Genomic DNA, 22010 nt, shown 5'->3' with positions numbered 1-22010 from the left:
GGGGGGGATGACAAAAATTAAGGTATTTATTATTTTTTTCATTATTATGGTATTAAGCCATTCCCCCTTGTCCTATCCAGCCAGAAAGATCTTGGTTCCTTACCTGGTTTAGTTCTGCTGCCTCTGACGGTGCTTTTCCCACCGCTGGCTGCCCTTGTTGGCCTGCAGAGCCCCCCCGGCACCCCTGTAAGGGGACGCGTGCTGCCCCTGTCCTCTCTCGGACCACGTAACCTCACCGGGAGGGTGCTGCGGGCACCTCCGAGCACCACGGCTTGGTGCGTCCCAGGCGGGGGCTAACCGAGCTCTGCAGGCAGAAAAGCTTTTCTGCTCTTCTCTCAAGTGCCACGAGGCTGTGCCGTTGTCAGCGCCTGGGTCCTGGCCCCACCAGCTCCTGCCCTGGCCTGGAGGAGGCATCTTGGCAAGCTGTGCTCTGGCCTGGCTGGGACAGGGGCTTTCCTTGCCCTGGGGATGCGCTTTCCCTTGGGACGGGATCTGTTGCAATCCAGGGCACTGCTTGGCTTTAGTTTGGTCTTTAATGCAGTCTGCCCTGGCCCCCCACCCCCTCGAGAAACCTGGTCCAGAGCTGGCCAAGGCAGGATCTGGCCCCAGAGCTGGGGCCCAAATAGCACTGAGCCATCCTCTGCTTGAGGAGACACAGTGGGGACACAAACAGAGGATCCAAATGAAATCCTTTTCTTGGAGCGGCTCTAGCAAAGCGAGGAAAAAGGTGACCTAAGGTAGGTTGGTTACTTATTTATTTTATTTTCATATATGAACATGTTTCTCAGCTGATACCAGGGGGACCAAAAAGGACCTTCAGCTCCACCTAAAACACTTCAGCCCACAAATATGGAGACCACTGACAGCTGTGGCATGGCTACAACGTCAGTTAAGAGCCTGTGCAAGGGAAATCAGCTCAGGCTAGGTCACAGGTGCTTTTAAATTTATATAAAAAATCCCTCCTGTAGTGTGATGGAGCTGTCAGGTCTGATGGCACGACGGTTCTAGGCAGAAAGACACCTGAAAAAGACACGCCAAGGAAACAGCAAGGAAGCAGTGCAGGAAGGAAACACCCTCAGAATCTCTGCTGGAAGCCAAACACTACACAAGCCTTTCATACCAAAACCTCATCGACCTGGTCAGTATTGCTCTCATGCCGTCTTCTATGCCAGTCAATAGTAGCAATGCATTACAATTGAGGCAGCTGGACCAGACCCCTCCAAAGAATCCGTAAGCCTGGCACTTAGGTCACTTAGGTCTTTTTTTTTTTTTTTTCTTTTTGGACTCATTAAGTTGACTAGCAAGGTATCATGAGCTGGTGTGGGCTGAGCAGCCCTGTCTTAAGTCCTGGCAAGGGGGTGGTAAGGTGGCTTCCAACCCCAAACCGTCAGAACTGATGGACTTGTTAGTAATAGAAGAAGAAATAATACAATATTGTTTAATATGTTACATTTGCGATGTACTGTTCTGAGGCTGCGCTTGGAAGATACAAAATATATGTGCAAGGGTAACATGAGAATGCACCAATTCATGATGAGGAGTAAGGAGGATTAAAAGAATGCTCAATTTGCAAGACATCTAGATAACTGGGGCTTCTTGGACTCTGGGAACTGGATCAAACCAACCTTGTGGTTTGGACTGAGACCAAGGGCTCAGAGAGCATGCGTGAGAAGGAAAGGTTAAAAAGTTCAACTCTGATGAAGACATCTTACTTCATCCCGACGACCACCCAGACGACCACCAGAGAGTAGTACGCAAGCGCAGAAGGACTGATAAGATAATTAGCATACGAAGCGAGGCTAGGCGGAGCTAGGAAATGAATATGCATAGATGAGTTGTGAAACCTAATGCATATGTAATATCTTAGGAGATAAAAGAGCACTAAGAGAACAAATCAGATGAAGTTAGATTTGGGCAGGCATGCCCCTAACTTCCGGCGCCTAATAAAGCACCTTCATATAATCACTTTGTGGATTATGTGTTTTCATGAATGCTAACAGACTCGCAGGACAAGGGAGGCTGGAGCCCCGTCTCTGCTCGGGGCAGAGTGGGGCGTCTCCCCCTTGCCCCTGAGGTGCCCCTGTGCAACAGATGTGATGCTCTGGGGCTCACAAAAGGAGAGGGTGCCAACAACAACAATGGTAACAGTCAAGGCCCAGACAGGGCAACGGAGCATGCAGTTGGCGGAAGGTGGAGCGGGGGGCTCCGGGGCTCACCCCCTCTGGAAGGTGTGGAGCAGAACACGGGCTTGGTTCGTGCAGATAAATAATGGTCTGTGAGAAAGATCTATAAGGCATACGACGTTCTATAGGGCCTGGGCTGCTTTTGCAGCCGCAGAGCTCCTGGGCGCCCCGAGGCTGCCTGACCCCACAACCCCCGGCCTCGCGGTGCGTGCCATGCCCGGTGTCCTGGTGCCCCGTGCCGAGCCCAGCCGCGTGTCGGGGCCTGAGTGACGGCGACAGGAGGCGGTGGCACCCGGTGCTGGTCCCGGTGCCAGCCCCAGCCCTGCCGCAGGCCGCGCTGCGCCCCAGGTCTGCCATGCTCGCCCTTCCCCTCCTCGTCCTCCTGGCCTCCGCCAGGGGAGGCCCAGCGGCCGGCCTGGCCCTCACAGGCAAGTCCCGGGGCTGGGGGCGGTGGTGGTCGTGGTGGTGCTGTTGGTGGTGGTTGTGGTGGTGGTGGTGGTGGTGGTGCTGGTGGTGCTGGTTGTGGCGGTGAGCGTGGTGGTGCTGGTTGTGGTGCTGGTGGTGGCTGTGGTAGGCCAGGCAGTGCAGGCTCCCCAGCCACCAGGGCGCTCCTCCCGGCTGCTTTCCCACCCCAAAGCCCCTGCTGCGTGCTCACAGCATCAGGAGCACTTCTCAAAACGTTTTGGGGAGCAAATGGGCGGTTGGGAGGGGGCGGCTCTGGCTCTGACCGCAGCTCCCTGGGGGCTCCTTTGCTTCCAAGCACCCCCGGCATCCCTGTAAGCGGGACGCGTGCTGCTCCTGTTCTCTCTTGGACCATGTAACCTCACCTGGAGGGGTGAACATCTGAAATGGAAAATAAACCTGCTAAGGTATATACACTGTTTTCCAGATGCCACGGTGTCAGGGAGTGCTGAGCATCTACAGGAGGAGCTTTGGGTATTGCAGGTGTACAAAGATGCTTATAATGAAATATTTTCTCTTATTTTGTACTGATGGTACCATGGAAAGTGTATTCTTCTAGAGCAAGTGGATTTTCAGTTATAAGCTTGTTTCTTCTCCTTGCAGACCTCTTTCACAGTTTGGGGGGGGCACAAAAAAAGAACCGGTGGCTGTTTCTAAACGTTGCTAGCCCGAGATGTGAAGAGCCGTCAGGAGGGCTTGGTTTGTTTGCATTCTTACGCCTAACGCCTGTCCTTGCGCTGCCAAATCACTGCGAGAGATTACCGGCCGGGGCCGAGGGACAGTTCTCAGGAGGTTTGCAGACAGCAGGCGGCAGCGTGGTGCACGCCGGCAGCTGCCCGTGGGGCAGGAGCGGTGGCGAGAAGGGAGGGCGCTGAGCCTGCGCTGCCGGCTGGGGCTCCTGCTGCTGGCCCCGGCCCCGAGCATCTCCCACGGACGCTCAGGGTCAGCCTGGCAGCCCCGGCGGGGAGAGGACCTCGGGCAGAAATCCCGGCTTCTCCATCAGGAGAGGCACAGGGACTCCTGTCGTGCTGGGACTGCCACCGGCAATTCACTGGCTCTGCGCCTGGGTAGATAAATACCCTGTATTTCATGGCTGCCTTTCTTTCTAAGTAAACAATTACCCCTCCTTTCATTTCCTCTGCCTAAGCTGGCTCCTTCCTCTAAACTCTTTGCCCTCACCTTTTTGCTTGTTTGTTTTTAAAGAATCCGCTTTACAGGCTGGGATTTTAGCAGTGATTTCTGCCTGACTTTCCCTGAAAACTCTTTTTTTCCACTCGGGGCCGGGCGCTGTGACCACTCGCAGTCCTTGGAGTGTCGCTTAGAGCCCAAGCCATGACAAAGCCATAAACTGCCACGCATTTGGGGGAAGCAGCTCCATCCTGCGCAGATGTTCACAGGTAGATGTTTTCAGCTCCAAACAAGACCAGGAGCTGGGCTGAGGTGCTTGGGAAGCCCTTTCTAGGCACAGACTGGGAGGGAAGGCCACCCCCCCCCCCCCACAAAACTCGAGCAGAAGTGCTCTCAGCCCTGCAGCCAGACTTCTTGAATAACACCTACCAGCTCGGGATGGGATGTCTCACTGCCTGGTGACGTGATGGTTGATGGCAGTGCTTTGTGAGACGTGATGACCAAGCTGTCCAGGTGCCTCCTGCGTGCCCTTGGCACAGCTTCTCCCAAGACTTGCTCCATCTCCCTGCCTTGTCTTCTCTCTGTCTTCTTCTGCCGTCCAGGGCTGCTGGTGCCTTTGCAACAGGCTGTGGAAGCAGAGGGAGCCCTGCAGAGAAGAGTGGTGGTGGTGGGATCCTCGGTGCTGCTTGCTGGGCCAGCTGATGCTGTGCACATCCACTCCGCGCAGTGGGAGTACCTCAATGGCACCGTCTCCCGCGCCATCGTGCAGTACAATGAGGGGTCGCACAATGTGGCCATCCACCCACCCTACGTGGGACGAGCCCTTTTCCATCCATCCAATGGATCTCTCCTCCTGGAGGACCTACAGGAAAGCGACAGTGGCATCTACAAAGTGACCTTCAACCTGGCAGAAAGGGAGAGCCTGAAGATCTTGCTGGATGTCCTCAGTAAGTGGTGGGCACGGGAGGGAGGCGTGGGGTAATGGATACAAGCAGAGTAATGTTTCTTGACTGTATATGGACAGACCGTCAGCCAAGCCAAAGGGTTTGGAGAAGGGATTTGGGCTAAGTCTCATGGGCTGATCATGAGGATCTTGGACCAGCCATGGATGGAGACATCGCAAGGGGGACTTGGGGAAGAGCCTCCTGGAGACCTCTGGGTGACCACCGGGTCTGGTGGTGCTGCCCAGAGAGACCTCCTAGAGCATCTGGCTGTGACAAAGGGCTGGACTCCATCCTAGAAGGTCCCTTCCATCCCTTGTTTTCTGCTTCCAGTGGAAGGACGGAGGGACCAGTGGGATTGTGTCCATTGCTAACTCTGCAGCATCTTTAGCAAGGGGTTCTGGCAGGACTAATGGAGCAAAGCCCAGCAGGGTGCTCTTTATGGAGAAGTCACCAAAAACCTCCCCCTCAGACCATACTGGCTGAGCAGCTGTTTGCCATTCGCAGGCGTCAGCCGCTGTTGCAGAGATAAGAGCACATTTTAAACAACACACAAGCTCCTCCTGCTGCTCTTGCCAATTCCCTTAATTTGCTCTTGGGATTTCCTTCCTAATAAGGCTGTGATCATGATGCTACCGCAGCTCCTCACCATTCATTTTTCCTTTCTGCTACACAGAAATCTGCCTGGGGACCGCCTCTCTTTCCTCTTTTTTTTTTCTTTTTTTCCTATATTAAATCACAGAATCACAGAATTGTAGGGGTTAGAAGGGACCTCGAAAGATCATCGGGTCCAACCCCCCTGCCAAAGCAGGTTCCCTAGAGCAGGCTGCCCAGGTAGGCGTCCAGACAGGCCTTGAATATCTCCAGAGAAGGAGACGCCACAACCTCCCTGGGCAGCCTGTCCCAGTGCTCCCTCACCCTCACCGTGACGAAGTTCTTTCGCATGTTGGTGCAGAACTTCCTGTGCTCCATTTTGTGGCCATTGCCCCTTGTCCTGTCCCCACAAACCGCTGAAAAGAGGTTGGCCAAATCCCTCTGTCTCCCACACCTCAGGTATTTATACACATTGATGAGATCCCCTCTCAGTCCTCTTTTCTCCAGGCTGAACAGACCCAGGTCTCTCAGCCTTTCTTCATAGGGAAGATGCTCCAGGCCCCGTATCATCTTTGTGGCCCTCCGCTGGACTCTGTCCAGGAGATCCCTGTTTTTCTTGTACCGGGGAGCCCAGAACTGCACACAGTACTCCAGGTGAGGCCTGACCAGGGCAGAGTAGAGAGGGAGGATCACCTCCCTTGACCTGCTGGCCACGCTCCTTTTAATGCACGCCAGGATCCCATTGGGCCTTTTGGCCACCAAGGCACACTGCTGGCTCATGGTCAACCTGTCGTTGTCACTGTTGCAGGTGGTCACAAAAACAGCAGCTCAAGTGGTGCTTCCCCTGGGCCCAGAGAGAGATGGGGAGATGCTGCTTCCCAGCTCCTAGCACTCTTCCTGCTTTCCACCCTTCCCCAGCATCCCTGAGTGGTTTCAGCCCCTTCTTCTTCCTCCATGCCCCAAGGCCTGGCCGCCCTCCCGTGAGGCAGTGGCCAACACGTGCCATTGAGTGGAGCTCCCCATCGTAGGATGATCAGCAGCACCTCCCAGTGTCCCATCGCACCTCTGCCTGCCCCCAAGTCATGGTTCTTGGCGGGATGGGCAGAAGGAGGTTGCCCATTCCCTCTTGGAGGAGGTCCCAAGGCCTGGCTGGCCATCCCAGCCCTTGGCAAGGCGATGGTGGGCAGGATGTGGGCAGAGGGTGGTGGGCAGGGTGCCTGTGGGCAGCACACATCCCGGCGCGGATGTTTCATGGACCAGAGCCTCTAGCAGAGGCACTGATCCACCAGCTGGCAAGCAAAGCAAACCCATCGCAGCGATGGGGGAGCTCCGTGGCTCAGCAGAGCCATCCACGCTGGTCCTGTCGGTGGCCTCATTCCCAGAGCCATGAGTTGTTTTTTTCCAGGTCTCTCTCCTCCCCTGAAGGATGTGCTGAGGATTGCAGTGGTCGCCGTGGTCTTTGCTGCTGTCTCAGGATGGGGATTAATTTTTCCTGTCTGCCAGTCCGAAAAGCTACGAATAAGTGAGTCCACAGTGAGGGGCAGCCGAACCCCCAATTCCTGTACCCAGTGGGGCAGAGCGAGGAGCGATGCTGCCAGAAGAGCCGGTAACTGGCTCGTTCCCCTTCCAGCTGCCTGAACATCTCACCTTCTCCTCGTCTGGCGGGTCTTTTAAGTGTAAAGAGAGAAAGCTTCCTTGGTGGATTTTCTTTTTAAGGGAGAAAACTGTTTTTGCTCTGTTTTCTGGCTAGGTTAAAGCCTGGCATTTCCTACACATTTTTGCTCAGAGGATTGAAATGACTGAGTGACACTCTTATAAAAATGAAGCATCTCAAAGCATTATTTTTATGAGAAGGCTCCATTTTAATGAAGTTTTTAGCACATGCTGTGCCGTGGGCACAGAGCCCCTCCCAGCTCCCCTCCCTCCGGAGCAGGCCAACCCCTCCATGCCCCAGACAGGGACCCCCCAATGCTGTGTCCCACCCAGGGGAGGGCTGGGGGCTGGCGCGGGATACCCCGGGGGGACACGGATGTCACCTCGCACTGCTCTGGGTGTCTAGGGGGGGAGCTGTGGCGGTGGCTCAGCGCCTACACCTGCGGGCTGGTGTGCGTCTCCTCCATCCTGGCTGGCACTGCCGGGCTCCTCTGGATGCGAGAAGAAGGTACGGGGCGTTTTGGGGGCGGTGCGGTGCGGGCCCCTCTCCTTTCCCCCATGCAGGGTGCAGCATGCAAGAGCAATCCTTGCTGTGCAAGACACATGGGGTGGAGACCTTACGGGGGACGAACATCCCTGTGTGGGTTGGAGAGGACGGCAGTGCTCCATAGAAGGAACGGACCCATCTGGGGCGATAGGTGGTTTCCCCGTTGTGATCTCAGCTTGTCATGGACAACCCAATGGGTTAGGCACCCATCCGCACCATTGATGTAGTTACTCCCCTTTACAGAAAGCCCTTTCCCAGGAGTAATTGCAGAAGGGCACTTAAAATGATTAAGGGATGGAGCAGCTGCTTGCAGGGAGAGACTGAAAAGGCTGGAGGGGTGGGAAAGGGAAACGATGGAGCTTTACAGAATCCTGAAGGTGGTAGGCAAGTGGAAGAAGTGATGCTCAGCCCTGATCTGTTTTCTTTCAGGCCCATCCATTGCCATCATATTGCCAGAGATTGTCCTTCTGTACGTGATTGTGGTCACCTTCCTGGTGGCCACCAACGTGACCTTCCAGCCTACAAAGCTCATCCAGCTCAAAAGCACAACAGGTGAGCTGTTCAAGGATGGCAGGGACGGAGTGAAAGGTGCAGCCCATGAAAGGTGCAGCCCAGCTCTGCCCTCACAGCCCCTGATTTTACGCAGGATTTGGAGTGGGATGCTCCAATGGGGTCCATGTCCAGCAAAGTGCTTGAGCACCTGCTCAAATCTCTCCACAAATGTGTCACTCGTGGCCTCAACTTGAAGATTTAAGCCTTAATTCCTGCTGGTTTTCTCCACGCCCTTTGTATTTTGCTGGTGCTGTGGGTGCATGGGGGCTTAGCCCTGGGGTAAAGCCCCAAGTGCCCGTCCTGCTCATCACAGCCTCAGTCAGCATCTCTGTGCCACAGCCAAAACCATCCTGGGCTGGCAGAACAAGTCTTAGACCTATCTGTAGGGGTCTTGTTGGGTTTTGGGGCCATGCAGGGGTGGGTGAGAAGAGAGGCCACCACAGCTCACGCCTCTGCCTGGTGTGGGGCAGGTCGGGACTGGTGGACCAGACCTTTGGCTCCACTGATGTTCAGCACATTGGATTACAGCATGGTTTGGGTTGGAAGGGACACTTAGGGACCATCCAGTCCATCCCCCTGCCATGGGCACGGACATCTCTCACTAGATCAGGTTGCTCAGAGCCCCATCCAACCCAATTTTGAACACCTCCAGTGATGGGGCACCCACAGCTTCTCTGGGCAGCCTGTTCCAGTGCCTCACCACCATGACTGTGAAAAATTTCTTCCCTGCAGGTCCTTCAGGTCCTTTGAAATGTCCCTGCCCATCAGCAAGGATCCTGTTCCAACCTGCTAGACATTGGGGGTGTTTCACACTTGGCTGACTCAACCCAATTTCTCCCCTGTGTTGAGTGGCCCCGGTGCCAGTGGGTTCCTGAATTATTTATTCACTTTGTGTTTGCTTAGCTTTTGTTAGCAGTCTTTTGTTTCTCTGCAATACCATTTAGATAATTGTTGGACAACACTGGCCCCAGAATTGACCCCCGGGATGCACCGGTAGTGACCGGCCTCCAGCTGGACATTGTGCTGCTGCTCCTAACCCAGCTGCTCAGCCAGTTTTCAGCCCACCCCACTGCCCACTTACCAGCCCCTGCTTGGTCAGCTTGTCTGTGAGGATGCTAGGAGAGATGGTGTCGTAAGTGCAGCTTGCCCAGCGCCATGAGGACAGGCAGAGTGTACTGAGTGAGGTCCCTTGGAACGGGTTGGGCTGGAGATATTTCCCAGAGCCAGAACTTCTCTCGTGGGGCAGGAAGCCAAAGGTCCAGGTCCCCACGGGGGTGGGCACATCGGTCAGAGCGAGCATCTCGGTGCGTGGCAGAGAAGCTGCTGCTTCCCAGTGCTTAGCAAGAGGGGGAGCGTGGGGGGAGCCGGGGCTGAGCCGAAACCTGTACACGGCAGCTCTCAGGACCTCCTGCCACCATGGAGCTGGCTTTGGACAACACTGGTGTATTGGCTTTATGTGGCAAGGTTTTGGTAGCAGGGGGGCTGCCAACCGAGTGATGCTGATTGTGCCTCGGAGAGAGCAGACTTCAGAAAAGAAAAAAAAAAAAGTGTGAACAAAAAAAAAAACCAGCAGCTGGGGAGAGGAAGGAGGAACATAGAAACAGCCCTGCAGCCCCCAAGGTGAGTGCAGCAGGAGGGCAGGAGGTGCCCCAGGCACGCAGCTGCAGTTCCCCTGTGGCCTGTGGAGAGGCCCCTGGGGGAGCAGGCTGTCCCCCTGCACCCATGGGTCCCACATGGAGCAGATCTCCACGCTGCAGCCCGTGGAGAGGAGCCCACGCAGGTGCAGGGGATCTGGGGGAGCTGCTGCCCATGGGGTACCCATGTTGGAGCAGTTTGCTCCTGACGGGTGGACCCTGTGCTACAGACCCATGTTTGGAGCAGCTCCTGGGGAGCTGCATCCCATGGGAAGCCCACGCAGGATCAGTTCCAGCAGGACGCATTGTGTTGGAGGAACTCCATGCTGGAGCAGGAGGAAAAAGTGACTTGGTCAGCAGAGAAATCGTTTTTTCGCTATTTTTGTTCTCCCTGCACTTCCGAGGATGGGGAGGAGGAGAGCAGCGTGCTGAGTCAGAGCTGGTGCTAGGACAGCTGTGCTGGGGCTCCACAGAACGGGTTAATTTTTTTTTTGCTGGGAGGCTGGAGCAAGGCTGCAGGGAAGGCACAGTCCTCCAGGAGTGCACTGCTGCTGCTTTAGGAGAAGAACAACAGGGCGAGGTGAGTACAGGGTCAGGAATGCGAAAAGGGGTCGGGCTGGTGGGGTTGGGGGCAGGAAGATGGGGACAGAGCGATGGGGACAGAGGAACAGTTACGGGGATGGGGACAGGGACAGAGCGATGGGGACTGGGATAAAGCCAGGGGGATGGAGCCATGGGGACAGAGGGGCCCCCCTGCTTTCCCCTAGGGCTGCAGCTGCTCTCCCCCACAGGGTACTGGGATCTGCTCCCCCAGCTCAGCTTCCCCTCCTATCCAGCCCCATAAATATCAAATAAACACTCATAGGCAGTAAGCACTGTGTGGAGTTCAGAGCTCATAAACATCCCGTCTGTCCCCACTCAGCCCATTCCTGTGTTTTTCCATGGCTCCAGCATCTTGCAAGGCTTTACACTTAACTCGGAGGTTAATGTAAAAGTTAATCCTCCTGACCACCATTGCTGGGTTCCCCCTTGCCTCCACCACCATGGGTGGGGATGTGAGAAGCCTCCTCACCCCAGATATGTTCATCATTGGGCTTAGGGCTGAAATTTTGCCTTAAACTTTCCCGATGCATTTTTTTCCTTTTTGCTCACTCTCGCTTTTGTTTTGAGCACAAACTGTAGGACTAAAAATAATTTTGCCAGTTTGCGTTAGCTGCGAAGAGCCATGCTCCTCTACAGCTGTCCTGCTATTTTTAGAAGACAAAGCAAGATTTTTCCTTCTGCTTAATTACCGGTGAGTAGCATTTTTTCTGCTTTTCACCAGTTTTGGTAGTCCTTTTTGCTCTGTGAGACAGGGAGAGCTGAGCTACACCTCTCTCACAACAGGGATTCGTATTTGCTAACGGGATATTTAATTTGAAGCTGTGGGATGATTTGCATCTTTTTTCATGTCAGGAGAGTCCAATAGATCATTCCAGATAATTCACTTTGCAGTGAGGTCTTTATATATGAGCTGTCAACAAGAAGAAATATTTGCCTGCTGTGTATCTGCCCCATCCTGATAAGCACACCTGAAAGCACCAGCTCGTACCATGTGCTGTGGGAAAATACCTGTGGTCCTGAGTGTGGGAGCTGAATTTGCACATTCCTGCTATTTCTTCCCATTATGAGGCCTTTTTCTTCCCTGTTTGAGGCCCTTGGCGAGGGCTGATAATGACCAACCCCCTCTGCTCCATGCCCATCCCCTGTGCTTGCCCTGCACAGCTGCTACAAAGCAATAACACAAGGGCTCACAGCAGTGAGGGGCCCACGAGCAATGCTGGGCGAAGCTGGCTGCAGACAATCCTGCTTTGGTCAGTCCACACAGGAATTTTTTTTTTGGTTTTTGAGGTCTGAAGCTGCGTGCGAGCCGCCTAAGCTGGGGGAAAGCGTTTCCTTTTCCTAAGGGCTGTGCTGGCTCCCCAGCCGGCATAGAAAGAGCCCGGGCTGGTGTGGCTCCTCTGGCACAAATAGCATTGCTATTTGTGGGGGTGGCTGCTGGTAGTGTAGCCCTGACCCCCGTAAGGGGCTCTTTTCAACAGCTGACATGCAGCTCATCCCTGCAAAAGGCTGGATAAGCGCTGCTGATGCATCTCCCGGGGCTGATGAGCTGGAAGCAGATGGCTTACAAAGAACTCTGTGAAACACCAGCAGGCTAGTGTGCTTCTGCTTCATTTTTTCCCCATGAGTGTTTTGTAGAAATGAAAGACAAGACACAGAAGAGATGCTAGTTATAGTCCTAAGTCTATCTATCTTCATGAGCCTGGCCCCCCTTTTCTGTGTTCTAGATAAACTTCTTGAAATATCTGCCCTCATCGAAAGTCTCTGTGTTTGCAATTGCCTCTCATGCCACAAATATGTGTGGGAGGTGAGTTCATGTGTCTCACTGAGATACAACGGCCTATGTGATTGCCGTTACGCTTGACCAAGTGCCTGACTTATGTAGGCATTTCCTTCCTAGGGCTCTTCCCCATTTCCCCAGGTTTCTGAGGAAGGAGATTTTAGGGGCAGGCTGGTGTGGGGGATGGTGTTGTGGGTGTCTGTTACAGGCCACCAGATCAGGATGAGGAAGGTGACGAGGCCTCCATTTCCTAACGGCTGTGCTGGCTCCCCAGTCAGCATAGGAAGACCCCGGGCTGGTGTTGCTCCTCTGGCACAAATAGTGTTCCTGTTTCTGGGGTGGCTGCTGGTAGTGTAGCCCTGGCCCCCATAAGGAATCTCTGTGTTTGCAACTGCCTCTCATGGTAGAGTTCAGGATCTCATGTGGCAGGAACAGAGTTAGTGTTCAAGGACTGCTTCTTCTGAGCTCAGGATCAGAGTATCCCAACAGGTAGGAAGCCAGGAAAGAGAGCCAGGAGACCTGCATGGTTAAACGGGGAACTGCTGGGCAAACTGAAGTGGAAGAGGAGAGTCTACAGATCATGGAAGGAGGGGCTGGCCACTTGGGAGGAATATAAGGCTGTTGTCAGAGGATGTAGGGAGGCAACTAGGAAAGCTCAGGCCTCCCTAGAATTAAACATTGCGAGAGGGGTCAAGGACAACAGAAAGGGCTTCTGCAAGTACATTGTGGATAAAACTAACACTAGAGGCAATGTAGGCCCACTGATGAATGAGGTGGATGCCCTGGTGACAGAAGATGAAGAGGAGAAAGAGACACAAAACTGGGAGGAGTGGCTGACATGCCGAAAGGCTGTGCTGCCATCCAGTGAGACCTGGCAGGGAGAAATTTAATGAAATATAATGAGGGGAAGTCCTGCATCTCTGAAACCTCATTTCTCAAAATCCTTTTAGGAGGGCAGAAGCCAGGCCATCAGCTCCATCACAGGGGTGAACACAATATGGCTGGCCTGTTTCCTCTTCCCTTGGGTTTTGGCTGCTCTTGGGGTGAGGATGCTGGGTTGGGCATCTGCTTGGAGTGATCCAGAAGCAGCTCCATGGTTGAAATGGCTTTTGCCTTCTTTTCCTTCAGATGCTGCTCTGATGTTTGCAGGGGTCCATGGAAGCCAGCTGGATGCTGCCAGGAGGTAATGTCTCTCTGGAGTGGGCCCATCCTCCAGCACAGGTTCTCGTCTCTGCATGAGAAGCTCCTTTCCGACCAGCCTCAGGCTGTCTCTAAAACAGACCATGTCTCTAAAACAGACCTTGTCACTAAAACAGACCATCTTGACCTCTTCTGGTCCCAGCTGAGACTCTAATTACAGGACGGTGAAATACCTTTGCCAAAAATATCAGCTCCTCCCCCGTCATCTTTGCTCCAGGCCTTTGCAAAACCCAGCAGTAAATTCGGTCCCTGTCATCCAGCCAATGATTGCATCTGAGCTCTGCAAGCCAGCTTCGAGCAGTGTTCCACCCCATTGAAAAATGTGCTAGGCGCAGACAGTTTGTTCTTGTGATCGGTTGCACAAAGGGGAGGGAAAGGGCATGTGATTGGGGTTTTCCAAGTCACCACGATGACGGATATGGCAGATGCAGAGCCTGCAGCCACACAAGTGCTCAAGAGCTAAATCTTCTCTTGTGGGGAGTGAGGGAGTGAGCTCAACCAGAGGAGACGAAGTGTTTCTGTACAGGCAGGGGCATGGCCGTCATGGGCAGCGGCTCTACAAATGGGTGTTGAAGGGACGAGGCAGAGCTGTAGCACTGCAAAGCTGCGGTGCAGGAAGGGCTGCAGAAAGCACCAGCACTGCTGCCTCTGCTGCCTTCGGCTGGCAGTGCGTGGGAAGTGCTGATGGTGCTTTTCACGGTGTCGTTCACAGGCTGGTCCATCACTGCTAGAGCGACCCTCCTGAGAGCGCGTTGCTGCAGAAGGAGCTCAACCCTCGTGCCCGTTTGAAAGCACCTGCGGGTCTTTGCCATGTCCTTCGCAGGCTGTGAGTGTGAGAGGGGACCTGTCCTTGGGCTGGGTACCACCGCGCAGCCCTGCTGCTCCAGCAGACCTGGGAGAGGTGGAGAGCGGGCACCTGCAGCATTTCCACGCTCTCTTGCACCTCTGTGCTGCAGAAGGGCTGGTCGAGGCGTGAGCATCCTGGCAGGTGCCTCCCAGTGCTGCAGCATCACCGTGCTTGGGTACCACCAGGTTCAGGTGCTGAGGGAACTGGGTGAGGTCCGGGGTGAAGCATTTTTATAAAGTGCCCATAAAAAGCGTTATGATTTTTATCTTAAAAAGAAAAAAGGCAGGATGGAAATCAGACGTGTGCAATGGGTTTCAAGAAGTCAGCTGGGGCCTTTCCAAGAAGAGCATAAGAGGAGATTAATTTGTCCTTTGGCTTTTGCTTTGAACTAACCCACCCTGCTCTGGCTTCTCTCCTGTTTCCAGACCTGCTGCTGCTTTTGAAGGGGTCCTGTCTTGCAGCAGAAATGACACTAATACTGGCAGAGGAAGGATCCTCTGTCATGATGCATGCACCGGCTATCAAGAATGTGAACTTCACCGAGTGGGAATACATAAGAGACAGCACCCCCCAATTCATCCTGCAGTACTATGCGGACTCACAGTTAATAACCATTTACCCAGCTTACAAAGACAGAGTGGTTTTCTATCCAAACAACGGCTTCCTTGTCCTGCAGAAGCTGCGAGAGACAGACAGTGGCATCTATAAAGCAACAGTTGACTTGATGCAGGACAAAGCAAGAAAGACCTCTCTTAGAGTGATCAGTAAGTCAAAATAGGTTGAAAATATGTTTTTCTCTGACTATCAGTAGGATTTGCCATCAGTAGGACAGATGGGTCCACAGGTATGCCTCCCCCTAAGTGGACTAGAGGAAAACTTTCTGGTTTCATTACTGCCTTGAATGACATGGACTGGAGACCCCAGAAGAATTGCTGGGAAATGTTATAGTGTATTCTGAGACAGAATACACTCCAGAGTCCCCTCCAGAGACAGGATTTCTCACCCAGGCTTTGCAGTCTCTCCCTTCACACCGGCATTGCCTTCCCCTGCCTCTGCACTTCCCTGAAGGACAAACAGAAACGAGAGCTCGCCCTGGTTTGCAGTGCCCTTTCCTGGAGCTCAGCAGCACTGTGGGCCCTCTCCTCTGTGCTTTGGTCCATCTGGGGTTTGAGCAGTTTAAATGCAGGCAACAGTGGAGTCCTACTTTAGATCCGATGAACCACAGAATCACAGAATGGTTTGGGTTGGAAGGGACCTTACAGCCCACCTGGTTCCAACCCCCTGCCATGGGCAGGGACCCCTCCCACCAGCCCAGGATGCCCAAAGTGCCATCCAACCTGGCCTTGGGCACCTCCAGGGGTGGGGCACCCACAGCTTGTCTTGGCCGCCTGTGTCAGTGCCTCACCACCCTCATAGTAAAGATTTTTTTCCTTATATCTAATCTAAACCTACCCTTTTTAGTTTAAAGCCCTCACCCCTTGTCCTGTCACTCCACTCCCTGACAAAGAGTCCCTCCCCAGCTGTCCTGTAGCCCGCTTTAGGTACTGGAAGGCTGTTAAAAGGTCCCCCCAGAGCCTTCTCTTCTCCAGGCTGAACACCCCCAACTCCCTCAGCCTGTCTCCATAGCAGAGGTGCTCCAGCCCCTTGATTGTCTCTATTGTGGCCCTCCTCTGGACTCTTCTAATACGTCCACGTCCTTGTGCTGGGGCTCCAGAGCTGAGCGCAGGGCTCCAGGTGGGGTCTGACGAGAGCAGAGCAGAGGGGGACAATCCCCTCCCTCAGCCTGCTGGCAACGCTGCAGTCGGGGCAGCCCAGCACACGGTTGGCTTTCTGGGCTGCAAGCACACGTTGTTGGCTCATGTCGAGCTTCTCATCCACCAACACCCCCAGGTCCTTCTCCTCAGGGCTGCTCTCCATCCATTCCCCACCCAGCCTGTGTTTGTGCTTGGGATTGCCCCGGCCCAGCTGCGGGACCTTGCGCTTGGCCTTGCTGAACCTGATGAGGTTGCACAGGCCCAGCTCTCAGCCCTGCCCAGTTCCTTCTGGATGGCCATGACCCCCTTCCCTCCAGCGTGTTGACTGCACCTTGCTGCTCTTTGGCTGAACATCAGGACTCCTTTGACCTCCCCCCACCCCACTGCTTGTGGGAGCAGCTTTCTCCTCTTGGAAGTGTCCATAATTCCCCGTCATCACTTCCCAGCATAATCCCAACGTACAGCTCTTTCTGGTCAGTGTCCATGGCCCCAGGGTGCCATGCCTGAGCTCCAGGGGCTGGCGCTGCCCACCCCTGGGGAGGTACCGTGGCTTAACGGCAGCGGCTGGGACATCGGCTTTGAGCTTGGTGGATGTTGCCTTGCTCCTGCACTTTCTCCCCTTCCAGACTCAACCGAGGCATTGAGCTGAGGTGCGAATGAGACGGGGAGGTGCTGCTCACCCCTCATGGGGCTTGCCATTCTTGCATCTCATCCGGGGCAGGCTCTAAGGTGGGAGGAGAGGCAATCCCAGGCAGTGCTGCCATGTCGCTCTCTGCTTTCCAGAGCCCTTGCCCCAGCCCAAGCTCCTGAGCAGCTCAAACCTGGCCGGTTCACTCATCAACCTGACCTGCATGCTGCCACAAGGAACGGTGGCTGATGTCTCCTGGAAGAAGGACGGACATCCCCTTCCTCCCGAAAAGTGCTGTCGGCTCACTTGGAAGACCACCATGCTGCAGATAAGGAAGGCAGAGAAGTCGGATTGCGGCTCCTACTCCTGCATAATCAACAACTCCGTAAGCTGGAAGGAGGCAGCCCTCAACCTGACCGTGACAGGTTAGCATTGCCCTGCCGGGGTGGGTCTGGTGCTTTGCCACCTTGTCACACCAGCCCTGAGCCCACAGGTACCTGGATGAGACCCCCAGCAGCTCTGCTGTGGTCCTGTAGCTGGCAGATGTATTGTTCGTTGGCTGTCACCTCACTTGGACCTGCAGCCTTTGTGCATTTAGGTGCCAGCTCAAGCCCGCTCTGTCTTCTCCATCTCTAGCAGGTCTGGGCACCAGCACTTTGTCTCTGAGACCCTCACAGGTTTCAGCTGCCTCTCGTGGGATCTGCCATGCAAGGAAAACCAGTAATCCTTTAGGGTTTTGAGCTTGTTGCAGTCTCCTGGGATAGCCGCTCCATGTTGTGGGGTTGTCCTCCATGCAGGTCTTACACCTCCTGCCCGTGCTGCACAGATGATGACCGCTGCGGCGCTGGTGCTCGCTGCCATCTCTGCCGTCCTCTTCGTTATCCGGCTCTGTCAGCTGGGGAAGCACAAACTCGGTGAGTGCCCACGCCTGAGCTCCTCTCTCCATGCCGTGGGGAGGGCAGAGAGCGAGGCAAGCCCCTTCCTTCCTAACTCACCACGGTAGTTGGAGGAACCTTGCTTGGTGTTCATGGAGTTCATGCATTTCTTCTTACACTTCTGTGGCTTGAACAGAAGATAAAATTTCCTAGCAGCACTAATCCCAAATGGCCTTGTGAGAAATTGGGCCACCCAAAGGTATCATGGTATGAGGCATAGGAGATGTTTCCTGGGGAGAAATAAAAAGGGCAGGACACAAAGAGCTTCCTGCGTGGAGGTGCTGAGCGCTGACCAAGGGCCACGTGGCATTGGGTTTGGCAACCAAGCACACTGGTGTTTGGGTCAGGATGGTGCAAACTGCTGTGCACCCACACCCAGGCTTACGGGTTAATGTGGGTGCTTCTGTAGCAACATGATGGTTAGCGGAAAGGAGACCATAAGACCTAGCCAACAGCAAGTCCTCCCACACGGTCTTGGTAGCCTTCTAAGGTGCTCTTCTACCCACCAAGAACAATCCCCAGAGCAACAGAAACCATCTGGAGAACAGAGGTAAAACCCGACAGCAGGTAGGAAGGTTCTCCCACATGGATTTGTCTCCCACTGCTAGCATTGGAGACATGCATTGGGTCTTGCCTTTGGGGTAATCTCTCCTGAGGAGCTCTACATGCCTGATGCTTGTGGCAAGAGCTTGTGCCATCTGGGCTCTTCCCCTCAAAATGCAGTCTCCAGAAGAAATCCAGTGTGTGTTGGGTGGGCAGAATTGTATTAACGTGTCAAACTAGATGAAACTGGTGTCTTGGCCAGCTCAGAGCAAGTCCAAATCTGGCTGGCATCTCACGGTTCCTCCTCAGGTCTTTGTTTAAGCCCTTTGGAAGCCCACCAAAAGCCTTTGAAGTCCACCAGGTTTTGTCTTTGAGGTTTCTACATCTCGGGAATTTGATTCTTTACAAGGGAAACCTGTGCTTGGTGTTCACCATCCTTTCGCACGTTGCACCCTGGATCCCTTGGTCAGGTACCGAGCCCTAACTCAAATGTATTTGCCTTTTGCCCAGGAAAGGAAGCATGGGAATGGTTAATGATGACCATCCTAGGGCTGCTGTGCACCTCTTCTCTCCTCCTGTTTGCTGCCTCTGTCATCTGGATGCAGGAAGATGGTAGGATTCATTTAAACTGAGTTGCTCTTCATTTCTCTGGTGTCTTATCTTTGACGACACCACAGACCTCCAGGTCTCTCCAGCAGCATCGTTGTCTGATGTAGTGCTGTTTGGTTTGGAGAAATCAATGTCAGGGTTCGCTGCTCTGTAGTGTCTGCCTCGGCCAGGAGAAGCTTTTCCATCTCACCTCCTTGTTTAATTCTGCTCCCCACAGGTCATTCCGCTGCCTTCATCCTGCTCGGGCTTTTCCTCGTGGCTGTGATCGTGGCCACGGCGCTGACAGCGGTGGCGATGGCGCCGTGCAGACCAGCAGTGCTCACACACTTCAGGTCCAAAGGCTGTGAGTTGCTGTCGGTGGCCTAAACCTCTGGCGCAAAAGGCCTGATGAGAGCCTGGGAGCAAACTCCGCAGGTTGTCACTCCAGGAGGGACCAGGCCCTGCCGTGGTGCGAGTCCGTGCGCATGGCCCGAGCCTTGCTCACCACTGAGGCCCCCCTCCTCCACGTGCCAGCCTGCCCTCCTCTCCCATTTCTCTCCCATCCACCAGAACTTCTCCCCTCTCCCAGGGCACCGTGTCATCCTGTGCATTACAGCCACGACGCTGGTAGTCAACCTGCTGTTCACCAGCCTCCTGCTCCGCAGCTTCCATCAGCTCCACGGTAATGGGTGGCCGGGTCGGCACCGCGTGTGCCCTTGCTCGCCTTCCTTCTGGGGAGGGGTGGGGTGTTCAGGGCGGGACTGGCCTCACGCAGGGCAGAGAAAGTCCTTAGGTGGCTTTGCAGGCTGGTCCTGCAGGAAGGGTGGCTCTAGTTGATGCAGTCGTGGCAAGCCTCATGCTTAGCCAGGAGGTCACAGCAGAGCAAGGTTTGCCCCTGGAGCTCCACAGCGTGAAACACCAGGATGCTCCTCCCCGCCCCAGGGGAAGCCTCTGAATGACCTTCATGTTCTGTAGATGTTCAAGGGGGGCAGGAGAGCAACCACTGACAAGTTCTCACTGTCTCCTTGGCAGAGCGGGGCTGCTCAGAGGCTGTCGATCTGACCATCGGCTTCATCATTCCTGCTGTGGCAGTCCTCCCCATACTGCTGCTCCTCTTCCCGTGTTGTAAGTAGCCCAGTGGTTTCCTTCCAGCCACACCAAGTAGCTGCTCCGTCACTGAGACCCCGCTCTCAGCTCCCACCCCCGGCATCAGGTCTTGAGAGAAGAGGCAAAGTGCCTCTGCTTCACCCAGGGATGCTCAAGGAGGTGTTTGTGGAAAGCGAGTTTCTCCTCCCGAATGTGGAGGATGCTCTTTTGCTCTCCTCCTCACTCAGGAGACGTGGGCTGGTGCCCAGCTGGCCACTAACCTGAGCAGTAGTGAACCCACGGTGTGGCTCGCCGGCTCCCCAGAAACGCGTGCACAGCCTTCAGCATCACCTCCAGGAACGGGTGCGGAGAAGGCTCCATGAGGTGTTGAGGAGGAGGCTGGAAGGGGACCCCCTGCTTTCCCAGGGTGTGCAGAACATTTGGGAATCTGAAATACAAGAAATATTGCACTAACCTACCAATGGCTGGTACGTTAGAGATGCAGGGGCTTGCAGGCAAGGTGGGTGTCCATCTCTGTGCTGCCCTCTGGCTCTCCATCCAGAACAGAGATCTGGTTTTGGAAAGAGAGGGGTTTGGCCACGGGAAAGTCTCCAAAACCCATTCTTCCCTGCAGTCGCATTTTCACATGTCCCGGTGAAGCTCAGGGCGGCCTTGGAGACGCAGGAGCTGATGCCCTCTCCTTCATTTTCAGTTTACAGGAATAAGCGGGAGAAGCAGCAGCAGCCGGACACCCAGGAGGCCACCCACAGCTTAGAGGCCACGTCCACCTCGGTGACTCACTGCCCACTTCAGGTGTCTCCTTCTCCGGTTGCTGCAGATCCTCATAATGTAACAATGAATATTTAATACTCACCGGGAAGCATCCATCTGCCTTCCTGCAGAACGGCACGGGCAGCTTTGTCACCACGCAGGGGGGTGCCATCAAAAGAACCAGTCACTGGAAAATCTGGTACATTCCTCCTAGGCCAGTCCAGAAACGTAACGAATGCCAAAGTGGATACTGGACAATTTTGAGTCTTAAGGATCCTTTGTAATGCATCTAGGTTAGATTGCTGCTCTTTTGTAAGTGAGCTTCCCGTGGTTCCCGACCGCTCACCTCCTGTCCTGCAGATCGGTGATGGGTGCTCGAGATCCTTTCCTTTTCCTCCAACTATGGTTGGGTTGGGCATTGCCACCAGAATGGACTGCTACAGCCTCACTTGTTGTGCCCCGCGTTGGGCACCATGTGTGGTGACCGAGTGCACGGACGCTTACTGTGGTCAAGTAAGAGTCTCTATTGCAACCCGGCTAGGCTCCTTTTACACACTTTCCTTCCAGAGGTTTTCCTTCCACAAAACCCTCCAGCCCCCCTTTACAGTCCTTTGATCCTTGTATTTCTCAGGCTCTTACCTTTCCGCAGCCTCCTGTTCCCGTGCCGGGTTTTGGTCACACTTCGTTACTTTCCTGTTTCCTGGGCCTCGTGGCAGTCCTTGCTCTTATCTCCTCTTGTTATTTATGTATCCCCCACATGTCTCTTGTCTTCAGAACTCCCTTCCTGGATTTTCATGAGCCTTACCCACATTTCTAATTAAACCTACTTTTTCTACGTTTCCCACAATTTATCCATATACGTTGCTAATTAAACCTACATTTTCTGTATGATTACATATCCCCCACTGGTCTACCTTTTTGCAGTTGCCCTTTCCTGGGCCTTGACCATTATTGCTGTTGGCACCCTCTCCTCTTCTGATTTTTTATTTATAAATATATATGTTCTGTTTTTCTATATATATATTCTGATTTTTTATATATATTTAAAAGGACCTGTGACCTAGTCTGAGCTGATTTCCCTTGCACAGGCTCTTAACTGACCTTGTAGTCACGCCACAGCTGTCATTGGTTTCCATCCTTTGTGGACTGTAGTGTTTTAGGTTGAGCTGAAGGTCCTTTTTGGTCCCCCTGGTATCAGCTGAGAAACATGTTCATACATGAAAAATAAATAAATAAATAAATAAACAAAAGAAATCCTACCTTAGGTCACCTTTTTCCTCGCTTTGCTAGAGGCGCTCCAAGAAAAGGATTTCATTTGGATCCTCTGTTTGTGTCCCCACTGTGTCTCCTCAAGCAGAGGATGGCTCAGTGCTATTTGGGCCCCAGCTCTGGGGCCAGATCCTGCCTTGGCCAGCTCTGGACCAGGTTTCTCGAGGGGGTGGGGGGCCAGGGCAGACTGCATTAAAGACCAAACTAAAGCCAAGCAGTGCCCTGGATTGCAACAGATCCCGTCCCAAGGGAAAGCGCATCCCCAGGGCAAGGAAAGCCCCTGTCCCAGCCAGGCCAGAGCACAGCTTGCCAAGA

At 54.1% G+C, this 22010-nt stretch overlaps 2 protein-coding genes across 4 annotated transcripts; both read left to right on the top strand.

Annotated features, from left to right (window-relative positions):
* The first annotated feature begins 5 nt into the window (after window positions 1–5).
* LOC310880748 (uncharacterized protein) lies at window positions 6–8414 on the top strand. Its single transcript, XM_083797019.1, has 6 exons — window positions 6–3754; window positions 3849–4042; window positions 4376–4720; window positions 6714–6830; window positions 7368–7469; window positions 7938–8414. The coding sequence occupies exons 2-6, from the start codon at window positions 4033–4035 to the stop codon at window positions 8252–8254; spliced, it is 891 nt and encodes a 296-aa protein (XP_083653145.1). The 5' UTR covers window positions 6–3754; window positions 3849–4032; the 3' UTR covers window positions 8255–8414.
* A 1208-nt stretch (window positions 8415–9622) lies between these two features.
* Window positions 9623–21680, top strand: LOC310880742 (uncharacterized protein). Of its 3 annotated transcripts, none has more exons than XM_083796962.1 (12): window positions 9623–10274; window positions 10898–10988; window positions 13203–13257; window positions 13987–14100; window positions 14547–14885; window positions 16659–16928; window positions 17301–17417; window positions 18492–18593; window positions 18808–18933; window positions 19159–19251; window positions 19602–19694; window positions 20368–21680. In XM_083796962.1, the coding sequence occupies exons 4-12, from the start codon at window positions 14085–14087 to the stop codon at window positions 20520–20522; spliced, it is 1311 nt and encodes a 436-aa protein (XP_083653088.1). In that variant the 5' UTR covers window positions 9623–10274; window positions 10898–10988; window positions 13203–13257; window positions 13987–14084; the 3' UTR covers window positions 20523–21680. The 3 variants fall into 3 exon arrangements, with proteins under 3 accessions (XP_083653088.1, XP_083653087.1, XP_083653086.1); XM_083796961.1 differs by having other exon boundaries at window positions 10877–10988; XM_083796960.1 differs by having other exon boundaries at window positions 10865–10988.
* The last annotated feature ends 330 nt before the right edge of the window (window positions 21681–22010 follow it).

This window comes from Anser anser, assembly GCF_964211835.1.
Source record: "Anser anser genome assembly, chromosome: 13".
NCBI lineage: Eukaryota > Metazoa > Chordata > Aves > Anseriformes > Anatidae > Anser > Anser anser.
Note: the sequence above shows the minus strand (reverse complement) of the source record. Positions and strands in the feature narration are given on the sequence as shown.